The sequence below is a fragment of the Oreochromis aureus genome, linkage group 12 (assembly GCF_013358895.1).
Source record: "Oreochromis aureus strain Israel breed Guangdong linkage group 12, ZZ_aureus, whole genome shotgun sequence".
Taxonomy (NCBI): Eukaryota; Metazoa; Chordata; class Actinopteri; order Cichliformes; family Cichlidae; genus Oreochromis; species Oreochromis aureus.
In genome coordinates, this window is record NC_052953.1 from 35,720,107 (window position 1) to 35,746,768 (window position 26,662).

Sequence of the window (26,662 nt, forward strand, 5' to 3'; positions counted from 1 at the left end):
TTATTCACGGTTTTATTGCCTTTCTTACGCCTGCAGACACATCAACATTTTTAAAGTTGCCTTTAATATAAATTCACATTTCGTCGATACTTACCATAGGTGAAGGATACTACTGGACATATGGGAATCATTGGTTTTGTATATTCTACCCACTCTCTGGAGCGCTACACCAACCTATATATATTACATGTCGCACCCGGAAATGGCGTCGCGACGCATGCGCAGAATGGTAAAACGTTAGCGGAGGGTGCGGTCCTACAGTGAGCAGAAACACGCACACGCATATTCAGTTTACGGTAACTTGTGTGAATAACGTTGGGACAGGGCCGCGAGTCCCGCTGTGCAGCGTCCCATCGTCTTTTAACAACAGTCCATGTGTGCATACTGAGGACAGCAGCTGGACGACGTGGAGGGACGCGCTCCCATATGGAGGACCACAAGAGCCACGCGCATCGAAATAAAAAATTCTGTGCTTAATTTTAATAAAGTGCATTTCAAAATCCTTTTTCGAATTCCACTTTAATAAAAACATTTTCGAATTGCACTTTAATAAACTGCATTTCAAAAACCTTTTTCGAATTCCACTTTAATAAAAACATTTTCGAATTGCACTTTAATAAACTGCATTTCAAAAAACATTTTCGAATTCCACTTTAATAAACTGCATTTCAAAAACCTTTTTCGAATTGCACTTTAATTGACTATGTGCACGTTAGCATATGCTACTTCCGGTGCAAAAACTCCTGTGTGGAGCTTTGTTTCCGGTGTCCTATTCGCGCCTTGTTTACGGTCCAAAACAAGTTAAGCAAATGAATGAATCAAGCAGCGATTTACATTTCTATAGATGTCTTGGGCATTTACGAAATATATCCGTAAATGATGTTCATCGACTTGTCGATATTTTTCCCCCACGCCTCAGAGCAAAAGAGAAAAGGGATTCAAATGTTATATTTCTCAGCTGTCCCTGTTTATTGCGGGTGTTATGTTCTAAAAATAACCAGCGATAGGTGAAATCAAGTAGCCAATTTTATTTTTTGATGCGTGGACATCGTGGACACCCAGTACTGCACTTCAGAGTCACACTGCTAGCAATCGATGCAGCGATTCTGTACTGTACAGGAGAGACGTCACGGAGGAGATCGTCTGCAGCGATCAGCTGCACACAATGTGACGTAAAAATAAGCATGAAAACTTGCACTAAAAAATCCGCAAAACAGCGAGGTGAAAGGTGAACTGCGTTATAGCGAGGGACCACTGTAATTTTGAAGGTAAGTCACAATATACCCTTCATACATACTAATGTATAGAAACCCTCACGAGCAATCGTTCATTTTTTGTGTGGCTTTTTTCACGGTTTGTTAACATGCTGTGTAGGTGTGGACATAACGGGAAACATCTGTGACTGTTGTTCACCTGTAGTTTGAATGCTGAACATTTGCCTGTTTAAAGAATAAGACCAGTCACTATACAGAGATGTGCTTCTGAATGTGGACGATGTGTCTTATGCTGCAGTGATGCAGTTCTGCTTGTGTTGAGTGATGCAAACAACCGATCGATCTAAACTCTTTAAACGTCAATCACGTGGTTACCGGCTACCGGCGAAAATAATGGAGGAAATCGGGACGGTAAGCCAATTTCTGTCTTAGCGCATTTGCGCCGCTGTGTGTTTTTGTGGTCTTCTTTTGCGGCTAATTCAGTGAATTTTGGTCTGATCGTGGTGAAACTTGGTGTGTGGAGTCAGTGATAGCTCTGGGAGCTAACCAGCCTATCTTTAACCGGTTACTTACATGAAGTCTGAAGAATTTCTGGTTCGGTTTTATTTGTTTAGCGGACTTCTGCGCATTTACGTAACTGCTCGTTTAATCGCGGCTTATTTTCGGTGTGTTTGGTGGGGTTGTAGAAATGGTTTATATGACATTTTAGCTGAGATTCTGAGGTTTCTGTGGATACCACACATGTCTTGACTTATATTTCTCAACCCGCGTTATAACCGATTAAACGTGATCTCCTCCTTTTTGCCCCCGGTATCAGGGGCGTGGGGCTTAAGTGGTTAAACGTCAAAATCTATCATTAGATTTTTTTGTGACACAACAGTGGTGAGTGTTCCCAACTTCTGCTCTTTGGAACTTAACGCAATCTTTCCGTTTTCGAGTTTTGGACATGATTTTGGAGTATATCTTCGCAGTAGCGATTTACCGCAAAGTAAAGCTACCGGAAATGTACAACCCCACATCCGGCCTCAAACCAGGAAGTTAGCATTTTCTCGTGCACATAGTCAATAAATTGCATTTCAAAATCCATTTCCCTTTCCTGTTCGCTCAGGGATTAACATGTGGATTAGCAGTTGGATTAACAACTTCATTTTAAAAATCCTGCTGCTATTCAAATTAGCCACACCGTGGGATGTAAGGAGCTCTCTGATTGCTTGGTCAGACACAGGCTGTCTGCCAGCCTGGATTTTTCTAGCTCATAGCCGCCCCTGCTACGGGCGTGTGTGCTTTGCACAAGGCCGTTCAGCCTCGCGATTTACACTCGGCTCGACACGGATATGTGAAGAATGAAGGGACCCTGCAGCGAAACGGAGAGCCCAACCTCTGACTGAGTGCCCGTTTACGCAGTCTGACCACCTGTTGAAGGTAACGTGCTAACATGGCTAACGCTAGCATCACCCCACATAGCCCCGTTATTTTAAGGTCATTTTAGCTTATGAAAATTTTACGTCGCAGCTGTACGAGCTAGCTACGTGTTTTGTAAGCTGCTGTGCTCTTCACAAATAAAGCTGGAAGCAGCTCAGACTGTTAGAACCAGCACTGAGGCCTGTTACATTTATACAGTGTTAGAGCAATGGCTGCAACCTACAGCCTTTAAACTAGCGATTAAAATGCTGACAGTAAACTCGTCAGTCCAGATGTTACCACATTACTTTGTGATACTTAGAGTTAAAACAACTGAGACAGGCTGATTAAAATAACAGCTGTCAGTTCTCTCATTCCTTATATCAAGGCTGGAGATCACACTACTGATTTCAGTTCATTTAAAATGTGAGTGCACAGATTCATTCTCAACTGGACATAAATGATGATCAAAGGTTGTATATGATGAATTCATCAAATCCCAGCCTCTAACACAGTTCGCTGAATCTTAGCTTTGGATGTCCAGTATATTCTAATCAGTGCAATTTAAGCATTCACTGAACCTACAGTATCTACACCTGTGTGGCAAATGTGTGGTAAAGATACAGATAATGAAGTTTAATTATTAATACAATATACATCATGAGAAACGAAAGCTGAAATTGATTCAGTTTAGTACTTTTCTCTGTATGTTCTGTGACTATAGAGGCCTTAAATTCTGTGATATATACTGTAAATGATTTTCACAGAGGTCTTAAAGTACTTAAATCACTGCTGATAGTCTGGTTGTTTATATTTTCATGTTTTTGTGTCTGTAGGGCTGTTTGATGACGATTTGGACTCCTCTGGGAGATGAGGACACACCCACATCTGTTCCATACTGCAGCCATTGATGGTGTTACAGCTCTGAGTCAGCTTTGGGACATCAGACGCACACACTGGAAAACCAGCGCCTGTACTTCATGCAGGAGAGATGACCTCAGTGATGATTGACTCTGCATCCTCTACTTTACCTCCTAATCTCTTTCTCTTTAACACACAATTAAAATCACTCCAAAAGAGTGTAAACTTACTGAGGAAGTCTCTAACTTGTACACATTTGTACTTTTACTTGTTTTATGAGTTATTTTTAAGAAGAGTAAAGTTATTCACAAAGTTTTTATTCTTCTGTATTTATTCTTTTGTATCATGTGCCACAGTCATACTGAACTTTACAGACCTGGTGAATTGGGGGAAAAAAAAAGTCATATATATACATGAATGAATCATTCAGCTTCAGCAGTATTTCTATTCATCTTATGAATTCCAGTCTAATGTCAATTCACTGTTTGAGTTCAGTTTTGGTCTTAAACTCCAGAGAATACCACCTAGTTCAATCTTTTTATCTGATTATTTGCAAAACTGTTTTCTTCTGAGAGATGCTGCTAGAGCTGAAATTGAGCCCAAAGAAACAACAAAGTTTAGTTGCTCTGGATTTTCCATGGAAAATTGTTTTATCACTCACTCAGGTGACTTTTCCAGTGTCACGGATGAGTGATGAATGTATCTCCCACTGGAAACCATTGTGTCCAGTTAAAGTCAATCGACTTTTTTAAGGAGAGTTGTTAGATGCTGTGCTCATGAGGACAATGAGGTTTAACTTGGAGCACAATAAAAAGCTGCCATATTGGATCAACGAACAAAACACTTAATTGAGCAGAATTAAGTCAAAATGTAATATCCTCATATAATGACACATCACACATGACCCAGCATTGTTCTAAGAATGCAAACTTTCTTATTGGAAGTTTCCACAGCTGCCAGAAAGTGACAGATTTCTGTCTGGTCTTAATGAGTGGTCGTTGCTCTCTCGTTTTCTCTGGAATTGCGGCACAGAGGATGTAACACCCATGATAAGCGCTGAGGTGTGTGTCCTTGTCAGGAATCAGCCATCCTCAGCTTCCAGGTTAAGAAAAGTGGAACCAGAAGATATTCAAATACATCTCTTCACAGCTGCTGATGAATTCTACAAAAAAAGTTTGTTAAAAACATTTGCAGGTGAATCACCACTGATTTATCAGTGACATCCATTTACTCAAAAATTACTGACAAGTGGATAACTAGAATATATAGTTTATAATTTCAACAATGTACTGTACAAAATGGAACAGTATATGACAAATGTGGTGTGGTGCTTGTGGAATTTTTAACAAGGGCCCTACAAAACTTTACAGTACTCATGCTGCCAAACTTCTGATGGCTAGGTGTGCAGTTCCTGCTTTAAATGCATTCACTTTTAAGATTAAGAAATCTAAGTGATAAGAGGCCAGAAATGTTTGAACTCGCTTATGAACCTACATCACTGAGGTCATCTCTCCTGCATGAAGTACAGGTGCTGGTTTTCCAGTGTGTGCGTCTGATGGCCCAAAGCTGACTCAGAGCTGTAACACCATCCATGGCTGCAGTATGGAACAGATGTGGGTGTGTCCTCATCTCCCAGAGGAGTCCAAATCGTCATCAAACAGCCCTACAGACACAAAAACATGAAAATATAAACAACCAGACTATCAGCAGTGATTTAAGTACTTTAAGACCTCTGTGAAAATCATTTACAGTATATATCACAGAATTTAAGGCATTTATAATCACAGAACATACAGAGAAAAGTACTGAACTGAATCAATTTCAGCTTTTGTTTTTCATGATGTATATTGTATTAATAATTAAACTTCATTATCTGTATCTTTACCACACATTTGCCACACAGGTGTAGATACTGTAGGTTCAGTGAATGCTTAAATTGCACTGATTAGAATATACTGGACATCCAAAGCTAAGATTCAGCGCACTGTGTTAGAGGCTGGGATTTGATGAATTCATCATATATACAACCTTTGATCATCATTTATGTCCAGTTGAGAATGAATCTGTGCACTCACATATTAAATGAACTGAAATCAGTAGTGTGATCTCCAGTCTTGATATAAGGAATGAGAGAACTGACAGCTGTTATTTTAATCAGCCTGTCTCAGTTGTTTTAACTCTAAGTATCACAAAGTAATGTGGTAACATCTGGACTGACGAGTTTACTGTCAGCATTTTAATCGCTAGTTTAAAGGCTGTAGGTTGCAGCCATTGCTCTAACACTGTATAAATGTAACAGGCCTCAGTGCTGGTTCTAACAGTCTGAGCTGCTTCCAGCTTTATTTGTGAAGAGCACAGCAGCTTACAAAACACGTAGCTAGCTCGTACAGCTGCGACGTAAAATTTTCATAAGCTAAAATGACCTTAAAATAACGGGGCTACGTGGGGTGATGCTAGCGTTAGCCATGTTAGCACGTTACCTTCAACAGGTGGTCAGACTGAGTAAACGGGCACTCAGTCAGAGGTTGGGCTCTCCGTTTCGCTGCAGGCTCCCTTCATTCTTCACATATCCGTGTCGAGCCGAGTGTAAATCGCGAGGCTGAACGGCCTTTGTACAAGCACACACGCTTCTTAGCAGGGCGAAGCTATGAGCTAGAAAAATCCAGGCTGGCAGACAGCCTGTGTCTGACCAAGCAATCAGAGAGCTCCTTACATCCCACGCAGTGTTGCCAACTCCTCAGTAAGGAAAATCGCTATTGGTTGTCCTAAAAGTCGCTAGAAGTCGCTAAATGACGTCATCACCTAATTTGCATAATTGGTCATGCTAATATAATTGTAACCTATGTTGTTGGAGAGAGAAATAACATCGTGGAAGAGACATAAAGTGAGTAAAAAACGTCCTAAATGCATTTAGAGTTTATTTAGAACTACAAATTAAATTTCTTTTATCAATTATTGATTTTTTTAATGTCACAATACCAACCCTGCTCCTTTATCTGGGCTTGGACCGGCAAAAATGACCCGAAATAGGCACTCTGGTGGAGTTACTTTGTGTGTGTGTGTGTGTGTGTGTGTGTGTGTGTGTGTATAAGTAGTTTTAAACCTTGTGATCCACAAAACAGCATAAGAGTAAAAGAAGAACTGCCTGCGTTACAGCACCCGCTGCTTGTTGAGAGTAAAAGCGATACGCGCTTTCACGTCTATTTTTAGCGACTTTCTTTAGAAAAAAAGTCGCTAGGGAGTCTGACAACTCGCTAAATATAGCGACAAAGTCGCTAAGTTGGCAACACTGATCCCACGGTGTGGCTAATTTGAATAGCAGCAGGATTTTTAAAAATGAAGTTGTTAATCCAACTGCTAATCCAACTGCTAATCCATATGTTAATCCCTGAGCGAACAGGAAAGGGGAATGGATTTTGAAATGCAGTTTATTAAAGTGCAATTCGAAAATGTTTTTTGAAATGCAGTTTATTAAAGTGGAATTCGAAAAAGGTTTTTGAAATGCAGTTTATTAAAGTGGAATTCGAAAAATGTTTTATTAAAGTGGAATTCGAAAATGTTTTTTGAAATGCAGTTTATTAAAGTGCAATTCGAAAATGTTTTTATTAAAGTGGAATTCGAAAATGTTTTTTGAAATGCAGTTTATTAAAGTGGAATTCGAAAATGTTTTATTAAAGTGGAATTCGAAAAAGGTTTTTGAAATGCAGTTTATTAAAGTGGAATTCGAAAATGTTTTTTGAAATGCAGTTTATTAAAGTGCAATTCGAAAATGTTTTTATTAAAGTGGAATTCGAAAAAGGTTTTTGAAATGCAGTTTATTAAAGTGGAATTCGAAAATGTTTTTTGAAATGCAGTTTATTAAAGTGCAATTCGAAAATGTTTTTATTAAAGTGGAATTCAAAAAAGGATTTTGAAATGCAGTTTATTAAAATTAAGCACAGAATTTTTTATTTCGATGCGCGTGGCTCTTGTGGTCCTCCATACTCCCATTCTTGTCTCATATAAGACTGTAGCTGCTCAGCAGTCCCCACTCTCGCTTTTTTACATTTTACATTTCACTGAGTGGCAGATGTTTTCAGTTGATGAAAGTCTGGACTGGCATTTATAGTCGTACTTTTTTTTTTTTTTTTTTTTTTTTGCCTGTCCCGTTTGGATCTTTAGCCATCAGAATTGTTGTCTGAAGGCCAAAAAAGATGCCTAGCGGATTTACTTTACCAAGTGGATCATGGCCTTGCCATATTGGTCCATTTTATTGACCTTTATTATAATTATGTATTTAATTTATTTTATTTTCAGTTGTTACAAACGGGACAGACATGACTGGGGGATAGGAGAGAAAGAAAAACAGAGGGGAGAAGAGATAGTGAGAAAGGGGGAAGAAAAAAAGAAAAACAAACAAACAAAAGAGAAAAAAAAACACCTGGCTCACCTGTCGAGAGAAGAAAAAACAGAAGAGAAAACAAACAAGAAAGAGCAACATAATAAATACAACACCATCACAATAAACTAGCTAACAGTAGATAACAGTAGATACTAAATATTAAATGTTATTGTGCAGCACGCAAGATCGACAGCGCACAATGTGCTTTCAGGTAGCAGCCAAGAAAGGTGTAGGTTGTGTCTGTGAACACTTGTGCGTACACCTGTGTGGATCAGCACGCTTGTATTCAAAAGGTTTCTCCATGCAACGATCTGCTAGGGACTGTGGGGAGCCATAGCCCCGTCCCCCAGGGCATGAAGCAGGTATGGAGGAGATCTAAGCCCCAGACATCCAGAGGCCCCAGAGTACGAAAACCCAAGGAGGACCACCAAAGGGACAACCGTGCCACCCTCCTGGGAAGAGCTGAGGAGAGCCCCAGACGAGGGGTCACCCAGCAGCCCCAGGCCCAGAGGCCTGAGGGCGCCCCACCCCCCGGAAGGGGCCCAGCTGGGCCACAGGCGCCAGTCCCCGCCAAGTGGCCACCAGGAGTGAGCCGGTACATACGTGAGCGCCCAGCCCCAGACACCAAGAACCACCAACACACCAACGTCTGAGGGCATCAGCCACCGGCAGGGAGTGTGGTGAGGGGAGCAAATGTGGCAAGAACAAAAAAACAATGAAACGTAGAACCTGACGTGGCCTGGGTAACGTGGCTAGGGGGACGTAGGTTTAGAGAGGGGAAATGCAGACTGGAACAGGGTGGTTAACACTCACACTGAGAACAACGGAGTAAGAGAAGTAGTGGAGCTCTGAAGTTGGTGAGTATATCATGTAACTGAGTGGTGTGGAAAGGCTGACCTGAGATCCAGAGGTTCCTAAAGGAGTGTGGTGGCAGGAGGGCAGGCAGGTGAGACACAGAGCGATTTCCACAATGGTGGTTTGGTTTCCTGAGTCCGAGAGACGAGCGTAAGGCCAGAGGTCTGACACAAGGTGAGTCCAGGAACTGCAGCACAAGAAAGTAAGGTCAGCAAGATAAATCACAAAGAGAGCTTGAGAGCATGACTATGGAGAGTGTGGAGTGGGAGTAAAACCAAAATGTTGTAGTTGTGCAGGAGAACACAGGGTTGCTTTTTGGGGATGTGAAGTGCTGAGGCAGCATACATTAAACGAGGGTACTGCAGAAAGTGACCTGTGCAGAGGTGTGCAAGCAAGAGAGACAGATCGGAAAAGCCATGATAGGAGAGAAACAAGTATTCAAAAAGGTTATGGACACAGTTGGAAGAAAAATAGAGGAAAAGAAGAAGAAGATGGTGACATTTATTGCAGGAGTAATAAATGTCACCATCGGATGTGAAGTCCAAGACGGAGAGGATTCAGATTATTATGAAGGCAGCATGTCATAGTTTGGATATGAAGAATATCAGGTGGGAGGATATAAGAGGTGAACTAAGTAGTCAGGTGTAGGATAATGGGGTGGTTAATTTTTATAACCATGTTAATCCTACAGTAGAACCAAGGAGTCTTTTGTTAAACGGTCAAGATTTTAAACAGTTTATATACGATCAGACAGAAAATGCTGCCATAATTTATATACAGGAAACATGGTTGAATTGATTAAGGAAGGTATTCCATAGAGATTGACTGAAGGGGATGTGGAGTATGTAGGAACTGAGGTTTGGATAGGAGGGAAGGTAATTATGGTTATTCATTGAACAATCCTTGTAAAAAGCTCGAGTTAAGTGAGCTGGAGGAAATGAAAGGCAATATTATATGGTGTGGAGATTTGACTGCATATCATTTGTTATGAGGGAGTGAGAAAACAGACTATAATGGTGAAGCGTTAGAGAAATTTCTGGATGATAAAAATCTTCTATGTTTGAATGATGGGAAAAAAACAAGAACTGATACTAGTTCTGGTAAGGAATTGGTATTAGATTTAACATTTGTATCTAGTTTGTTGGCTCCAGAAAGAAACCTGGGAAAGACCATAGGGATACCTGGGAATTATAGACCCATTGCTTTGACTGCCAATATGTGTAAATTGATGGAAAGGATGATGAATGAGGGGTTAATACAATATTTAGAGTCAAGAAATACAATGGCACCTTATATGAGTTGTTTTCGTGGAGGGAGAGGAGCAATGGATCCTCTTTTATGTCTCGAGGATGATATTTGGAAAACTGAGATGAATAAATAGATGGGAGTTGCTGTGAATGTGATGTAGAAAAGGTGTTTGATATAGAGAGGGTTAAATGATTAAATTACATCAAGCAGGAATATGATGAAATATGTTTAGTTGGCTAAAGGATTTTTTATGTGACAGAACTAAGTTAAAATAGGATCACATGTTTCAGAGCCATGTAAAGTAGAAAATGGAACTCCTCAAAGAAGTGTAGTAAGCCCAACGTTATTTTCTGTTATGTGCCATATTACTGGCTTCAGAATGGGTGGATAATAGTAGAATTTCAAAATGAATAGTATGAAGTGATTCATTGTCACCATTGGTTAGCACTGAAAAATAAAGTACATGTAATCGCCAGAAGATTCTGTATGAAGTTGTTTTTGCTTGTCATAGATTGTGTGAACAAAACAGAATAATTAGTAATAATGTGGACTCGTGCTCATGTTGGTATTTTGAGTAATGAAATAACAGATAGGTTGGCTAAGGAAGCTATTAAAAAAGTAGATATTGATATGCAGATGTGTAAATCTTTATGGAGAATGGCGTGAGATAATGAAGTAAAAGGGAGACATTTATAGAGAGAACAAAGTACAGTTGAAGTAGAAACAGAGGAATGAGTAGGAGGGAGGAGATCATTATAAAGAGAACAGGAACAGGTCGTTGTTTTCTGAATGGGACCCTTTGGGATGGAGAAACATCTAACTGGTTTATGTAAGTGGTGATGCTGTGGAAACGACTGAACATGTGTTACCAGCTGCAGCAAGCATGTGAGACAAAGCAGAATGCTGAGGGCAGAAATGGGTGGTGCATGTTTGAAAGTGTGGCTGATCAGTTAAGTCATGATGAAGGGAAAGGAAAGATGTTTCGTTTTTCAGAAATACCGGACTCATCAAGAGGATTTAGGCGACGATGTCGCAGTAAAAACCGGGAGATGGCAGTAGTGCAACAATGCTGGATGCAGGCTGCCGTTATAAACGAAAGAAGAAGAAGAAGCTTTCCCATCCTGCACTGCTGCTCCTCGACGTTATCCAACACACCAAGCCGAATGTAAAAGGTTTGGTGAGCTTCAGCGGACAATCTGATAGCGATCTGACAGATACGGTGACAGGCGCCCTTCAGCTCTCCAGCATGAGTGGCATGCGGACCATGCTGACCTCTGCGATCATGGTCGGGGCTCTGGGGGTCGGCTATGGGATGTGGTCTGTGATATCTCCGGGAGAGGAGAGGCGGAGAGAGATGATAAAGGTGATTCACAAGTTTTATTGCGCTTAGGTCGCTTTTTCACAGATGTAGATGTTAACATGTAGTCTTTCCAAACTTTATTAAAGACAGTGAAACTGTACGTCATAAATAACAATGATGTGTCTGATTAAAATAAAAACATTTGCAATATTTACCATCAGCATCATTAAAGTGAACGATTGCAGTCACGTGTATTTCTGGAAGATTGTAATACTGACGTAGCTGGACCAGATCTTTAAGTTCCTTGTTGTGTAGGTAAGCGAACTGTATGTGACCGCCGTCATCTGTGAACCACCGCCGCCCCGTATCAGCCGCTTACATGTTCTTGCGCTTCTACACGGAGTTTCACGGTCGTGTTTCCTCTTCTCCTGCTGATTACACACCTGCAGTCATTGGTACACGCACTGAGATGAAACTCAGCGCAGATGTAGTGTAGGTGTCCCAGAAGATGAATCCACGGGAAATGTTGTGTCAGCTATCAAGGATCCAGGATCATTTCTCTGAATTTCCTCATACTGACAGTTCACTTTACCTCAGTTTTATATGCCTGGGGAAAAAACGCTGGACCTTTCCCCTGCTGTTTCCTTGCTCTTTGTTGTGCTTTTTTCCCCCAGAGGAAGATATATTTATCCCACAGGTTTTTCCACCTGTGTACATTCCCTCACATTTATTTTAGCAGTCTCCCTCCAGGAATTTAAATGCATTTGTGAGATCTTAGATTTGCACTATGATTATAATTCTTTATACTGAGGTGAAGATTGTTAGTCTCTCACTGATAAATTCAAAATCAGCAGCAAAAAAGTAGCCAGAAATGCACAGGACAGTATACTGAACTAGCCAATCACAATACTCGCAAGGTGCAGTTACATTTCAGGAGGTGCACGTCAGGTTACACTGTATGCTTTAAAGGGGTTTCTGGTTATGATGTAGAATCAGGCATAACTGTGCTCCTGTGCATTTCTGGCTACTTTCTTAGCAGTTTTTAAATGTATCCGTGAGAGAAAAATGATCATATAAGGAATAATAATCAAAGCATCAATACAAGGACTCTTGGAATATCAAATCCTTTAATGTTACTCTGTATACAAGGTGAGGTTTGTTATGCAAATCTAATTTACTTGAGACATGAATGTATTTAAATGATGGAATAATTGATGACGCGTGTTTCCTCCTGTCCATCAGAATCTGCCCGAGTCAAACCCGTTGAGAATGGAAGAGACGAGGCAGAGGAACGCTCTGGTGATGCAAGCTCTAAAGGATGCTGCTGAAACCAGCGAGAATCTTGCGAGAGGACTGGGACCTTCAAAGTAGACGGACTGTGTGGTTCTGAGACCTGCTTGCAAAGCCTTTACCCTGCATACATGCAGGCTGCAACCTGTGCAGGGTAAAGACAGACATTCTGTTGTGGTACAGAGGAGCCGTTGTGTGATATTCTGTTGTCATTGCACATGAAAACAATTGAGGTAAATGTTAAAATTGTTTATTAAACTCTCCAAACAACGTCCAATTCATCAGTCTTATTCAAAGCTTTACGATTGCTGTGATAAGCAGGTACACGTTGACATGTGTGGTTAGCACTGCCACCTCACAGCGATCAGTCCAGCCCTGGGCCTTTCTGTGTGGGGTTTGCACGTCTTCCCTTCCACGGGTTAGCTGAATGTGGATGGTTGCCCATGACAGCTCAGATACACACCCACAGAAAGAAACCTGCAGTATGTGATTCCTCTGTGCCACAGAGCTGCATTAATGAAAGACAGCGGTGAACCTTACTGCAGAGGGTGACACGGGACAGTGTGGCCTCAAGACTCACCCCCTAAATTCTCCAGATTATTTATAAAACTTGTGTTGTTGTTTTTGTTTTTTAATGACAAGTTTAATTTGAAACTTTGTATCCTTTTTAAAAATTCAACTCATGGTCACCTTTAGGAGGGGCAGAAAGAGTGCTGGTCCAAACAATCTTTGTTCAATTTAAACTAACAGCCAAATAAAAGAAATGAATCATCAGTGGAGCAATATATCTTAAAACAAACTGTTGTCTGTGTCAGCCAAATACTGACGAACAGTTTGTTTTAAGATCATGTTTAAAGTCCAGTTTCTTTACCAAGACCTGTTTCTAGCTGAAATTGGAAATGGTTCGCATGTGCACACTGAATAAGTCCCCGTGTAGGTGCTACTTTTGTGCTTTCCGTGGGTTAAAATGCACGACGGGCGGCTTTTGTACAGCAGGCGGCGCTGTGCGCTCACCCTACAGGAGTTTGCAGTGAGGACCCCGAGTGAAGAAGAGGAAGATGCGCGCCCTCGAAAACATTCTCGCGTCGCGTTGGAAAAATCGGTTAGCTTTCCGCTTCCTGTCAAGAGATCCAGGCGCTCCGTCAGATAATGTAAGCATGACCCGTTTGAATAGAAAATGTTGAAAACGCGTGTTAGCCGACAGTGTTGTTTGAACAGAGGAGCCGTTTGCTGTGATATAGACGCTGCTGCACGACGCAGCTGAAGCCTGCGACACAGCGCGCGAGCCTGCTCGGCTAACTGCGGCCACGCGCTTCAGATAACGTTTAGCTTCTTAGCTAGCGTGTCCGAGGAGCCCGGTGCAGACGGCTGCTCGGCCGCGGTCCAGTCTCATAAGCAGGCTGGATTCTGATCTAGATTCTCCGGAGTGTCTGAAGGCAAACGTAGAAATGTGCGTAGATGCCGTTTGTGGCACTACAGGCGCCGCTGTAACCTTTCATGTTACTCTGCAAGTTACGTGCGAAGGCCAAATGAAGCCCCCGTATACAAACTGGACCCAGATAATCGTCACAGCGACAGAGCACCATCATCTAGTTCTTATTAATGTCTTTAAAATATATCCTGGCTACTGTTCTCAGTGCACGCTTCTGTTGCATTCACATTCAAGGGCCACAGAAAGCATTTAAACTAGCCTCGGGCTGAAATTTGGACAACAGCAGTCCACATGCGTGTGTCCCTGTAACACTAGCACATCTCTGTCAGTGTTTGGCTTCATGCTTTTTGAGAACACACACCAACAGAGGGTTTTGTTCAAACTGGGAGATGGCTGCCTCGTGTTAGCCTTGTAAACTTCAGCCCTACAGTAAGGAGCAGGCACTGGCAGCTTAAAGGAGCCTTCTGCTCTCCACGTTGTGTTGTGTATGTTGTCATCAAAGGGTGAAAACAACATTCTCAGCTGACATCTGGATGATTTGTTTTTTTGTGACTGCACACATGCTACACTGCACTTTACGCATGAAGTGTATTAGGAATGACACTTCATCTGTGGCATCTGCAGCTCCCACACCCACAGTATAAACAACACCTTATTGTAACTGCAGGGAAGTTTTTGTTGTAGAAAACTGTTATTTAAAATACGTAAAACTGTTTTTTGTTTGTTTGTTTCAAAGAACAATTTAAATGGAAGATTGGATTTTTAGATTGGTTTTCCTCTCCCACAGGATGTTAGACTTTGTTTCCCAAAGAACATTGTGGTGTGCCAAAGAGCCTCCTCTTATGGTTAAACTACTGTGGTGCGTGACCAGGTATAATGAAGCCTGGCACGTTTTCATTGATTCTGGGTCACATGAATCCTTCATTTCCACACTGGCTGTAAAGGCGAGGCAGAGTTTGTTTTAATGTTTGCAGTGTGCTCACTGTGTATCTGGTTTCAGTTATTGTTAAAGTTTAAGATCACTTTAAAAACAAGTTCCATGTTGGCACAGGGTGTTTAAGTTAAATATTAATACTGGATATTTTAAATCCCTGTTTCAGAAGAATGCCAAAATCAAAGGAAGTGCTGTCTTCCACATCTGGAAGTGACTCCGACAGTGAAGTGGAGACAAAGGTTTGTACTTTAAAAAAAGTTATGATTTTTGTGTCTTATGTCTTGAAATTAGAAAATGATTTGACTGTTACTGTCTTCAAAGGCACAAAGCACATGTGGTTAAATGAATACAAAAGATTAGCTTGGTAAACTTCTCGACCTTTATGACAAAAAGGTAAAAACGTTGATGCTAAAGTGATAACCTCAGCTAGGAATGGGTAAACCCAGGGCTGTCGCACCTGCGATGAAAACCAGCTGCCTGTGCAATAAAGTATTTTACATACATAGCACTCGTGCAACACCTTTGCAAGCCGCTTTGTTTTTCTGCTAAGACATGGTAGTTTGTAATTAGCCTTAAATTCTACGGCAACTCCCGCAGTTCCTTTGTGTTTGCCGCCAGTCCGCTGGCAGGATGTATGTGCAGGCGGATTGGAGCAAGTCAGTACTGCGCAGAAGCAGCAAAACAGAGTGAATCAGACAATCTTTATGTCATAGAAAGCAAGATATTTAGGAGAGATAATGTAAACTTCTTGAACGCCCCTGATACCAAGCCAAAGAGGGAATACCTGGTTTCATGGACCACAACGCCAGGTGTGTTATGTAAACGTACATGTGTGGTTTCCACAGAAACGCTGGAATCTCTGCTAAAATCTCATACAAACCATTTCTGCATCCACCACATGGCTAAAACAACAAACAAATAAAAGAGCATGTAAACAAATGGAAGCCAGTGTTACTGCTCCAGAGAATTTAAGGTGGCAGAGACGGATTTCACTGTGCAAAAACAGGGCTCGTTATGTATGCGTGAAGTAAACTCTTCAAAAACAATTAAAGAACAAACCGTTTTAGGCATGTAAATAAAGTTAAATCATTTGTGTGTTCAATACCTAAGAAATTCCAACTCTTACAGAGTCTGCTAAGATGTGCCAAATTGCAGAACGTGTGGTCATCCCTTAACCCTTTAAAACCGGTCGGAGCGGGCACGCTCCGTTTTGCGTAACTATTTTTAAATCCCGGTAGCTCTGCAACCACGTAAGCTAGAGCAATAATCTTTTTTGCATATGAAACCGGAGGAGTTGTACTTACATCTTATGCCATCAGCTTGTCCTAGGTCACGGTTTCCTTCCACATATAGCTTTGCAAAAACTGCATAAAAAGCGCTTGCAGCAACAAAAACATAATATTCCCGAAACACGCTTTGCCGATCCGATCAGCTATTCGTAAAACACTTCCTATCATTAGCGCGAACTTTCGCATGTCCGCCATTACCTGGCGGAAACCGGAAGTGACGTCATTTTCGCGGAAATGTAGTTTTTTTTTTTTTTTTGTTTTGTTTTTTTTACTATCAGGGCCTCATGAGCCTATACTGGTGTTTTTAAAAGTTATCTTTGACTTTATGACTTTCTGTGTCGTTTCTGGGATGCTTAGAACTCAAATTGCACTGCTAGAAATAGTTCATTTTGATGCATATGCTGCTTTTTTGCAAATGTGCATTATAATATTTATTTTCGTTTTTCCTGCAGTATATAAAAATTGGTGTATTTCAAAAGTAAAACTATGAAGACACTCAAAATAAATTTCCTGTGGTGGGAAACTATTTTGTGCAACTTTTTTGTATTTACAGTTTTGAGGGATAAGCCTCTTAAATTTCTCTAACTAGAAATATATGTTAAAAAAACAAAAACGATTTTCAATTTTTTTTGTAGTTTATTGCACTTTTTTGCAATTTATGTTATTACTATGCACTTAATGCATACATATTATTAAAATGTGGGCTATAATGATTGTATTGATGTATATCAACTTGAAATGCTCCCAAAATTGGCACTACAGCATGTAAAAATATAATATAAGCTCTGGCGGACTTGGTTCTATGGTAGGTCTTAAAGGGTTAAAAACCTAAAACCTCTGTAACTTTGCTGCAGAAGTGAAACAGGTCACAGATGATGTCCATATGTTGATTCATGATTTCCTGCAGTGTGTTGTCATTGTTAGGCATTTTTAGGCAAATAAAAAAAATCTTATTTTCCTGTTCCATCCTCAGTGACTTTGACACTGTAGCACCTGCTGTAATGTTCATGTCTGATGAACTCTCACAACTGTTTACTTTATATTAATACCAAGATAGCTTACACAGAGTTTGTAATTGTACAGAAATACTCGATTCATTTTGGGCATTTTATTTTCGAGCAGGACCCCAGAATTGACTCTTGGGGTTTAACAGGTTAAAAACCCCACCACCACATTTCATGCTCGTGCTACAACGTTTTGGTCTGTGCCATAAAACTAATAACCTTTGTAGCACCAGTGCTATAAGCCAACACAAACACAGCCCTGGGTGGACCTGTTGATGTGTGCTGACACTCGTCTGTGCGGCATCACCTCCTTTGAAACCTTCCCAGTGAAATCATGACATTGGCTGACTGGTTTTACTGTCATTTTCTGGACCATAAATCAAATGTGCCTTTGAGTAACAGAGCTGATAAGTTGTGATAAGTTGCTCAGAGTATTTGTTTTGAAGGCAAAGAGAAAGAAGCCAAGTGCCCCGGAGAAACCAGCCAAGAAAGCAAAGAGTGGAGAGAGCTCCAAGCCCGGGGGCTCGTCCAGGGGTGGCAGTAATGGTGACGACAACATGTTCCAGGTGGGTGCCACGTGTACTAGCTTTGGATTTTTGAGGTTGAAAAAATATATTTTGTTGTTGTTGTTATTATTGTTATTGTTATTATTGTTATTGTTGTCTTTATTATTTTTATTCCCCCTTCATTATTGACTTCTTTTGGATGTAAGCCCCAAATATGAGCATCTTATGTATAGATTTTTAAGCCTTTGTAAAATTAACATTGAATAGTAAAAATAATTTTAGGATATTTTGGATAAACAAACCCAGGAAGATGGAAACATGACAGTCAGTTTACTTCTTGCAGATTGGAAAGATGAGGTATGTCAGCGTCAGAGACTTCAAGGGTAAAGTCCTCATCGACATCAGAGAGTACTGGATGAACCAAGATGGAGAGATGAAACCAGGGAAAAAAGGTAGTTACCAGAGTGAAGCAGCTGTGTTTTCATGATTAGGGTCAGTGTAAAGCTTAAGGACATGTTTATCTGAAGAAGTACGCTACGACTGGCTTATTGATGATTTTACTGTTTTTTGCTTTAAAATCTGTTTTTATTTTCTTTAGGTATCTCCTTGAATCCCGAACAGTGGAACCAACTGAAGGACCAAATCTCTGAAATTGATGATGCCATTAAGAGAATATAAGCATTCCTTCCAGTGTTGAATCTGTTGAACTAACTAAATATGTTGGCTTTTGTAAAAAGAAGAAAAAAGCCTGGGATTATTTTCTAATGGGTTTGTTTAATTTGTAGTTCATATATATATATATATATATATATATATATATATATATATATATATATATATATATATATGTAGTTGTCTGCATATTCTGGGTTTGTCTGTGAAACCTTTTTCTCAGCTATGGTAGTAAAGGTGTGGGAGAGAGTATGTGGTTATGGGTAGGGTACACCAATAGTCATGTTTTTGTATTATAGAATAAAAACAAAGACTAGCTTAATGTTTCAGTCAATGTGTAAGATCGTGTTCAGAATTGATCACGTGGGTCGAAGTCTTCATGTGCTTTTCTTTTTCATATGCAGCTGTTAGTTGGTAGGTCTCATCTCTGAAACCCAGCCTGGTTTGTCGTGTTTCACAGTGCTGTGCAAAAGTCTTGAGCCAAGTCTCAATCCTGTTTCACACTTTGTTGTAATTGTTTAAAGTGGTCTTGAGTTCTGCAGGCTTTCTGAGGGTGCCATGTTTTTCTTTGGACACTTACTGCATTTTCACTTCAGTCCTTGTATCTGTCCATGTTAAGCAGCGTAACACCGACCTATAAAAACCACCGAACTCAAGAGATCGACCACTGTTGTGTCTACACATAACCACTCAACACAGACCCAGTTTGAAATGGTATCTTTAGGTTACTAGCAGGCTTTCACAAAAACACATCTGTAGCATTTCTTTAGCTGAATCAATGAAAAATGCCATACTGGTTTGACTGGTATGAAATAGTATTTTTGCACCAACAAGGCGATGATCGGAAAACTTGCCATATTATAAAAGACAAAGTGGCAGGTCTAAAAACTGTCAGCAGATAAATCAGTATTTGAAAGTCATGTCTTTAAGAGAAAGGGAAGGTGTCCAGCAGGAAACTGAAGAAGCTTCTCAGACGAGAGGTGAAACTCTTCAAAGAAAGTCCAGACACTTGTCTTTCCAAGCTTCTTAGACTGCGATGACCTGGATGACTGAGAACCTTCAGACACAGAAAGCTCCTGACATTAAACTGAAGCCTCATCAAGGGTCTAAGGCTGGCTGTCAAGAAGCTGCTAAGGAAGGGAAACCGATGGGTGAGGTACGGACTGGAAAGTGGCAACGGGTTGTCTGGAGTTATGAATCCAGGTTTTACATTTTGTTGGTTTGTACAGAAGAGGGGAGAGGTTCAACAGTGTCCACAGCCTGAAATACAGAATCTGTATTTCAGTCTGCTCTTGGAGGAGATGTCATCATTAATGAAATAATGAATCTAGAAGTATCATCAGAGTAACTGCCAATGCAATGATGCTTGATTGGCAAAGGCTTCGTTTTTCGGCAGTGATGTCAAACACATGCCAACACAGTAAAACTAAACTAAGGAAGAGCAGCGTCACTGATTGGTCCGCCCCACAGCCTGGATCTCCACATCACTGAAGCAGTCATTATCTTGACAGAGGACATAACAGAGCAGCCCACCGGGGAGATCTAGAGACATTTTCTTAGGGTGGCAAATTAAAAACCATTTATTTTCACACATATGCACCTGTTACATTCTGTAATATGTATTATATATGGTTATAGAAGTATACACGTTTCATATAAATGTAGTCTACAACTTTATTTACTTTAGTCCACATAATTCAACATTTCAGTCACATAAAATATGTGAACTTTGATTTTATGTTCTAGCCTGTAGTTCTGTATGTAGCCCAGTAAGTATAAAATCAAGGAAGCTACACAGGATGGTTAACTTACAAACACAAGTATAACTTTCACACTCTTTTTTTTTATTAGCAATAATTAAAGTGTTACATGCACTATGAACACATTTTCACCAAAAATGTAAACTTCATTTTTCATGATTTATTGGCGTGACCCTGTGGGGTCCAGGTCAGATGATTTTGTTCTACTTTGTATTGTAGTGATCTCACATGTCTGAACTTACAATAATGTTTTTCATTGACATTCTGTATTAACACAATTGATCTGAAATCACACAAAAAACATAAAAACGGAGTAGGACAAATATGTCTGTGAAGGTTCTCAGTAATCCAGGTCAACTTGGTTTAAGGAGCTTTCCTTAGAGTAGGAAAAAGTTATATTTTCTTACTGTAAAAACCACAAACATGTTTACTGAATGATTTTCATGACTTGAAATGCAGATATAAATTGCAAATTTTGAAAGCTTAAGCACAAATATTTGTTCCACTCCAAAAAATAGTTTCTGTCCAGCAAAAGGCAGAGGAGCACAATCAGGCCTGTAAGCAGGAGGCGTATCACTCCGCCTGTTTACATTACAATCTGCCTTTGGTGGGTTTTTAGCACAGTGACACTCAGAAGTCGCCTCATTGTTTTGACACACAAAGCAAATCAAACACTACACATTGACTACACAACATGACCCACTAAAGATACACTAAACTAGGGGCTGGGATAGCTCAGTAGGTAGAGTGGTCGCCCCCCCCCGATCGCAAGGTTGGGGGTTTGAATCCACTGAACGGCTACTCTGAGCAAGGTACCGTCCCTACACACGGTTCCCTGGGTGCCTGCTTAGTGGCTGCCCACTGAGTGAATGGGGCAACTAATTTCCCCACGGGGATCAATAAAGTATACATTATCATTATTACTAAAGTCACAAATCACCAGTGTTGGGACTAACGCGTTACAGTAACTACGTTATTATTGTGGTAACGAGCACGGTAACTAGTTATTATGCCAAAACCAGGAACGCGTTACTCGTTACTGGGATTTAGATAGGCTCGTTACTCGTTGCCCGTGTGGTGGATATCGCGGAGCTTCCACAGATTCAATAACATTAGCAAGTGGTGGAAGCCAGCAGGTGGATGAAGGAAAAGGGAGGCAAGAGGAGAGACCCGAAGCGGCCGCCGGTGTTGTGCCAAAGTAGTTACCCCCGTCAAAAATTGTTTCCCCATTCACGGGAGCGTGCAAAGTAGGAGGAGCCACTTGCCCAGCTCCGTTCTGTACGCTACTTGTCACTGATCTGCAGTCGACGCAATAAAGAGTAAAAGCTGGAAAACAGCAGACTCGATGAATTTAATATTAGTTTCGTGACATTGTACTGTGCCGTGTGGAAGACAATTTACCTTAAACTGTACACTGAAATAACCTGCTGGGAATACTTTGTCTAGAAAAAGACTTTAAAACTATAATACGGTAAAACCAGACGCGATCATGGAAACACGTCGCTCTCAAGTGAATTTACACTGTTTACACTTTGTAGCGAAGTACAGTAACTTTGGAGACGATGTCTTATTCACAGCAAAAGTTATGGAGGGATACAGATTTTATCAGGCTCTGTAGCATCGGCTGCCAAAATGTGTGCCCCCATCTATAATGCACATTGGCTTTACTATCACAAAGGGTGTATTTGCCAAATAAGTCACAGTATAACCAATAAGTACAGTAACTTTGGAGACGATGTCTTATTCACAGCAAAAGTTATGGAGGGATACAGATTTTATCAGGCTCTGTAGCATCGGCTGCCAAAATGTGTGCCCCCCCCATCTATAATGCACATTGGCTTTGCTATCACAAAGGGTATATTTGCCAAATAAGTCACAGTATAACCAATAAGTACAGTAACTTTGGAGACGATGTCTTATTCACAGCAAAAGTTATGGAGGGATACAGATTTTATCAGGCTGTGTGGCATCGGCTGCCAAAATGTGTGCCCCCCCATCTATAATGCACATTGGCTTTGCTATCACAAAGGGTATATTTGCCAAATAAGTCACAGTATAACCAATAAGTACAGTAACTTTGGAGACGATGTCTTATTCACAGCAAAAGTTATGGAGGGATACAGATTTTATCAGGCTCTGTGGCATCGGCTGCCAAAATGTGTGCCCCCCCCATCTATAATGCACATTGGCTTTGCTATCACAAAGGGTGTATTTGCCAAATAAGTCACAGTATAACCAATAAGTACAGTAACTTTGGAGACGATGTCTTATTCACAGCAAAAGTTATGGAGGGATACAGATTTTATCAGGCTGTGTGGCATCAGCTGCCAAAATGTGTGCCCCCATCTATAATGCACATCGGCTTTGCTATTACAAAGGGTATATTTGCCAAATAAGTCACAGTATAACCAATAAGTACAGTAACTTTGGAGCGATGTCTTATTCACAGCAAAAGTTATGGAGGATACAGATTTTATCAGGCTGTGTGGCATCGGCTGCCAAAATGTGTGCCCCCATCTATAATGCACATTGGCTTTGCTATCACAAAGGGTATATTTGCCAAATAAGTCACAGTATAACCAATAAGTACAGTAACTTTGGAGCGATGTCTTATTCACAGCAAAAGTTATGGAGGATACAGATTTTATCAGGCTGTGTGGCATCGGCTGCCAAAATGTGTGCCCCCCCATCTATAATGCACATTGGCTTTGCTATCACAAAGGGTATATTTGCCAAATAAGTCACAGTATAACCAATAAGTACAGTAACTTTGGAGACGATGTCTTATTCACAGCAAAAGTTATGGAGGGATACAGATTTTATCAGGCTCTGTGGCATCGGCTGCCAAAATGTGTGCCCCCCCCATCTATAATGCACATTGGCTTTGCTATCACAAAGGGTATATTTGCCAAATAAGTCACAGTATAACCAATAAGTACAGTAACTTTGGAGCGATGTCTTATTCACAGCAAAAGTTATGGAGGATACAGATTTTATCAGGCTCTGTGGCATCGGCTGCCAAAATGTGTGCCCCCATCTATAATGCACATTGGCTTTGCTATCACAAAGGGTATATTTGCCAAATAAGTCACAGTATAACCAATAAGTACAGTAACTTTGGAGCGATGTCTTATTCACAGCAAAAGTTATGGAGGGATACAGATTTTATCAGGCTCTGTGGCATCGGCTGCCAAAATGTGTGCCCCCATCTATAATGCACATTGGCTTTGCTATCACAAAGGGTATATTTGCCAAATAAGTCACAGTATAACCAATAAGTACAGTAACTTTGGAGACGATGTCTTATTCACAGCAAAAGTTATGGAGGGATACAGATTTTATCAGGCTCTGTGGCATCGGCTGCCAAAATGTGTGCCCCCCCATCTATAATTAGGGCCCGAGCACCGAGAGTGCGAAGGCCCTATTGTATCTGCTCCGTTTCTTCTTCTTCTTCTTCTTCTTCTTCTTCTTCTTATTATTAGGGCCCGAGCACCGAGAGTGCGAAGGCCCTATTGTATCTGCTCCGTTTCTTTCTTCTTCTTCTTCTTCTTCTTCTTCTTCTTCTTCTTCTTCTTCTTATTATTATTATTAGGGCCCGAGCACCGAGAGTGCGAAGGCCCTATTGTATCTGCTCCGTTTATTAGGGCCCGAGCACCGAGAGTGCGAAGGCCCTATTGTATCTGTTCCGTTTCTTATTATTAGGGCCCGAGCACAAAAGTGCGAAGGCCCTATTGTATCTGCTCTGTTTATTATTATTATTATTATTAGGGCCCGAGCACTGAGAGTGCGAAGGCCCTATTGTATCTGCTCTGTTTATTATTAGGGCCCGAGCACCGAGAGTGCGAAGGCCCTATTGTATCTGCTCTGTTTATTAGGGCCCGAGCACTTCGAGTGCGAAGGCCCTATTGTATCTGCTCCGTTTCTTATTAGGGCCCGAGCACCGAGAGTGCGAAGGCCCTATTGTATCTGCTCCGTTTCTTATTAGGGCCCGAGCACTTCGAGTGCGAAGGCCCTATTGTATCTGCTCCGTTTATTATTATTATTATTATTATTATTATTATTATTATTATTATTAGGGCCCGAGCACAAAAGTGCGAAGGCCCTATTGTATCTGCTCTGTTTCTTATTATTATTATTATTATTATTATTATTATTATTATTATTATTTCGGCAAATGAATCGGCCTTTTGAGGGCCTAAACATGCTCGAAAACTCATGAAATTTTGCACACGCGTCAGGTCTGGTGAAAATTTACGTATTTTAATGTCCGTAGACAATTCCCAGGGAAAAAGAGAAACCCGAGCCCCCGAGATGGGTATGACCTACATGTATAAAACTCGGAACACATATCTAACGTTCGGAGACGCACATAAAAGTCTATTATGGCCATGTCCTAAACCCAACAGGAAGTCCGCCATTTGGAAGTGAAGGTGACATTTTGGCTCTAATTTTGCCATTTCCATGCCTCGAACTTTTGCGAACTCCTCATTGGAAATTCATCGTACAAGCTTCATATTTGGTCAGTGTCAACTACACACCTGGGCCATGTTAAATTGCGGAGCTTTTGAGTTTTCGGGTTACTGTGAGGCCGTGGCGCCACGGCGAATTTCGATGACTCGCCATGAAAATCTTATTGCCTCTCGTTCTGTCATACATTGTCCGACCTTGACCAAAGTGGACACATATGATAAGGCTCCACCCCTGAACATATTTCAACTGCCATATTTGACACCAGGGACAGCGCCACCTAGTGGGAACAGGAAATGTCATGTTTTACACTTTGGGGTACAGTATTGTAATGGGTGACATCTGCAGCCTCAAATTTCTCCAGGAAAGCCTTAAGGAGTTGGTCTTGGGTTACAGAGAAAACTGTGAGTTTTCGCTGAAGGGTGTGACCCCAGCAGCATGGTGAACATTGAGGTCTCGCCATGAAGAAACAAATTAGTGTAAATCAATGAAATCCAATCTGATCAGTACCAGATTTTACAGGGATGATGTCAGACCCGCCCTGAACAGATTGATATGCCCATTGTCAGGAATACGTAGAGCGCCACCTAGTGGCACCAGGAAATGTCATGTCTTTCATTTTGTTGTACTGATTTTCACAGGTTCATCGTGGCCACCTCAAAAGCGGTGAATATCACCATCAGTCCCTCTTGATGCTTCAGTGAGAAAATTGTGACTATAAACTGAACGGCGCACCCTGGTGGCAGCGCAGTTCACCATGAAAGATGAAGTGGCTTTTGAGGGGCTTGAAAAGTTTAAAAAGTCTTGAAATTTGGCGCACACCTCTAATGTGATGAGGGATTTCTTTTATATGTTCATTTTCCTTGAACAGCGCAAAATGGCTCCACAGCGCCCCCTACAAAATTTCAAAACAACAGCCCCTGCTCTGTGTTTTATGTATGAGTTTGAAACCTGGCAAGCTTATTGGAGATATCAAGATGTACAAAAAAGTCTCTTGGAGCAATATCCCAAATCCAACAGGAAGTCAGCCATTTTAAAATTAATGTGTAAATTTGGCGACATTTTCCCTCTCTTTTCAGGCCTCATACTTTGACGAACTCCTCCAAGGGATTTCATTAGATTTACGCGATCTCCAGTGTGTGGAATCTAAAGACCTTTGTGATGTTAAATTGCGAAGCTTTTACGTTCAGGGAAGCGGGGTGGTCATGGCGGCACGTGGAGTTTCAATCACTCGCCAAAAGCAGTAACCTGCTGTCGCTCAAAACACAATGTCCAATCTCTCCCAAAGGTCGCAGGCGTGATGAGACTCGAGCTCGGAAATGTTTGTTATGCCATTTGTCAGTAATGGTTAGGCGCCACCTAGTGGGACGACTATAATAATGGTTGAATGAGATGAAATGTTAGCTGGTGGTTAAATGCATGAATTCCATCAATGTGACATCAGATCGGAAGCGCTGGTTTTAGGTGTTGGGCTTGGCTCGACGCCGGGGTGCGAGGGCCCTCATATCGCTGCTTGCAGCTTTAATTATTAGGGCCCGAGCACCGAGAGTGCGAAGGCCCTATTGTATCTGCTCCGTTTCTTATTATTATTATTAGGGCCCGAGCACTTCGAGTGCGAAGGCCCTATTGTATCTGCTCTGTTTATTATTATTATTATTATTATTATTATTATTATTATTATTATTATTATTATTATTATTTTTCATTGAAATGAATTGCCTTTTTGAGGGCTTTAACATGCTCAAAAACTCATGAAATTTTGCACACATGCCAGGTCTGGTGAAAAATTTTGTATTTTAATGGTTTTATATATGAGCACTGGGAAATGGCTCTGTAGCGCCACCTATGCGTTGTTAAATGCAGCCCTACGAACACATCTTTTGAGCTACATGTATGAAATTTGGCACACATGTGTATCATGCCAAGACGAACAAAAAAGTCAATGGGACCATTGACGCAGACCCAACAGGAAGTCCGCCATTTCGAAGTGAAGATGACATTTTGGCTCTAATTTTGCCATTTCCATGCCTCGAACTTTTGCGAACTCC

At 41.0% G+C, this 26,662-nt stretch overlaps 3 protein-coding genes across 5 annotated transcripts in view; 2 read left to right on the forward strand and 1 right to left on the reverse strand.

The window, feature by feature from the left end:
- The window catches only part of zfr (zinc finger RNA binding protein), a 58,336-nt gene extending 58,083 nt beyond the window's left edge, over positions 1-253 (reverse strand). For both annotated transcript variants that reach the window (XR_005615219.1, XM_031754392.2), the window contains exon 1: positions 95-253. Coding sequence is in view for 1 of the 2 variants with exons in the window: in XM_031754392.2 (XP_031610252.1) it covers positions 95-131 (37 nt within the window). In the remaining variant the exon portion in view is untranslated. The remainder of the gene's footprint in view (positions 1-94) is intronic.
- A 10,799-nt stretch (positions 254-11,052) lies between these two features.
- Positions 11,053-12,827, forward strand: LOC116331645 (ubiquinol-cytochrome-c reductase complex assembly factor 3). The gene is made up of 2 exons (XM_031754397.2): positions 11,053-11,323; positions 12,503-12,827. The coding sequence occupies exons 1-2, from the start codon at positions 11,207-11,209 to the stop codon at positions 12,629-12,631; spliced, it is 246 nt and encodes an 81-aa protein (XP_031610257.1). The 5' UTR covers positions 11,053-11,206; the 3' UTR covers positions 12,632-12,827.
- Positions 12,828-13,557: 730 nt separating this feature from the next.
- On the forward strand, positions 13,558-19,043 carry sub1b (SUB1 regulator of transcription b). 2 transcript variants are annotated; one of them, XM_039621025.1, is made up of 5 exons: positions 13,558-13,701; positions 15,083-15,155; positions 17,656-17,775; positions 18,059-18,167; positions 18,314-19,043. In XM_039621025.1, exons 2-5 carry the CDS (start codon positions 15,087-15,089, stop codon positions 18,391-18,393), a joined length of 378 nt encoding a protein of 125 aa, XP_039476959.1. In that variant the 5' UTR covers positions 13,558-13,701; positions 15,083-15,086; the 3' UTR covers positions 18,394-19,043. The 2 variants fall into 2 exon arrangements, with proteins under 2 accessions (XP_039476959.1, XP_039476960.1); XM_039621026.1 differs by having other exon boundaries at positions 13,592-13,701; positions 15,086-15,155.
- Positions 19,044-26,662: the final 7,619 nt, after the last annotated feature.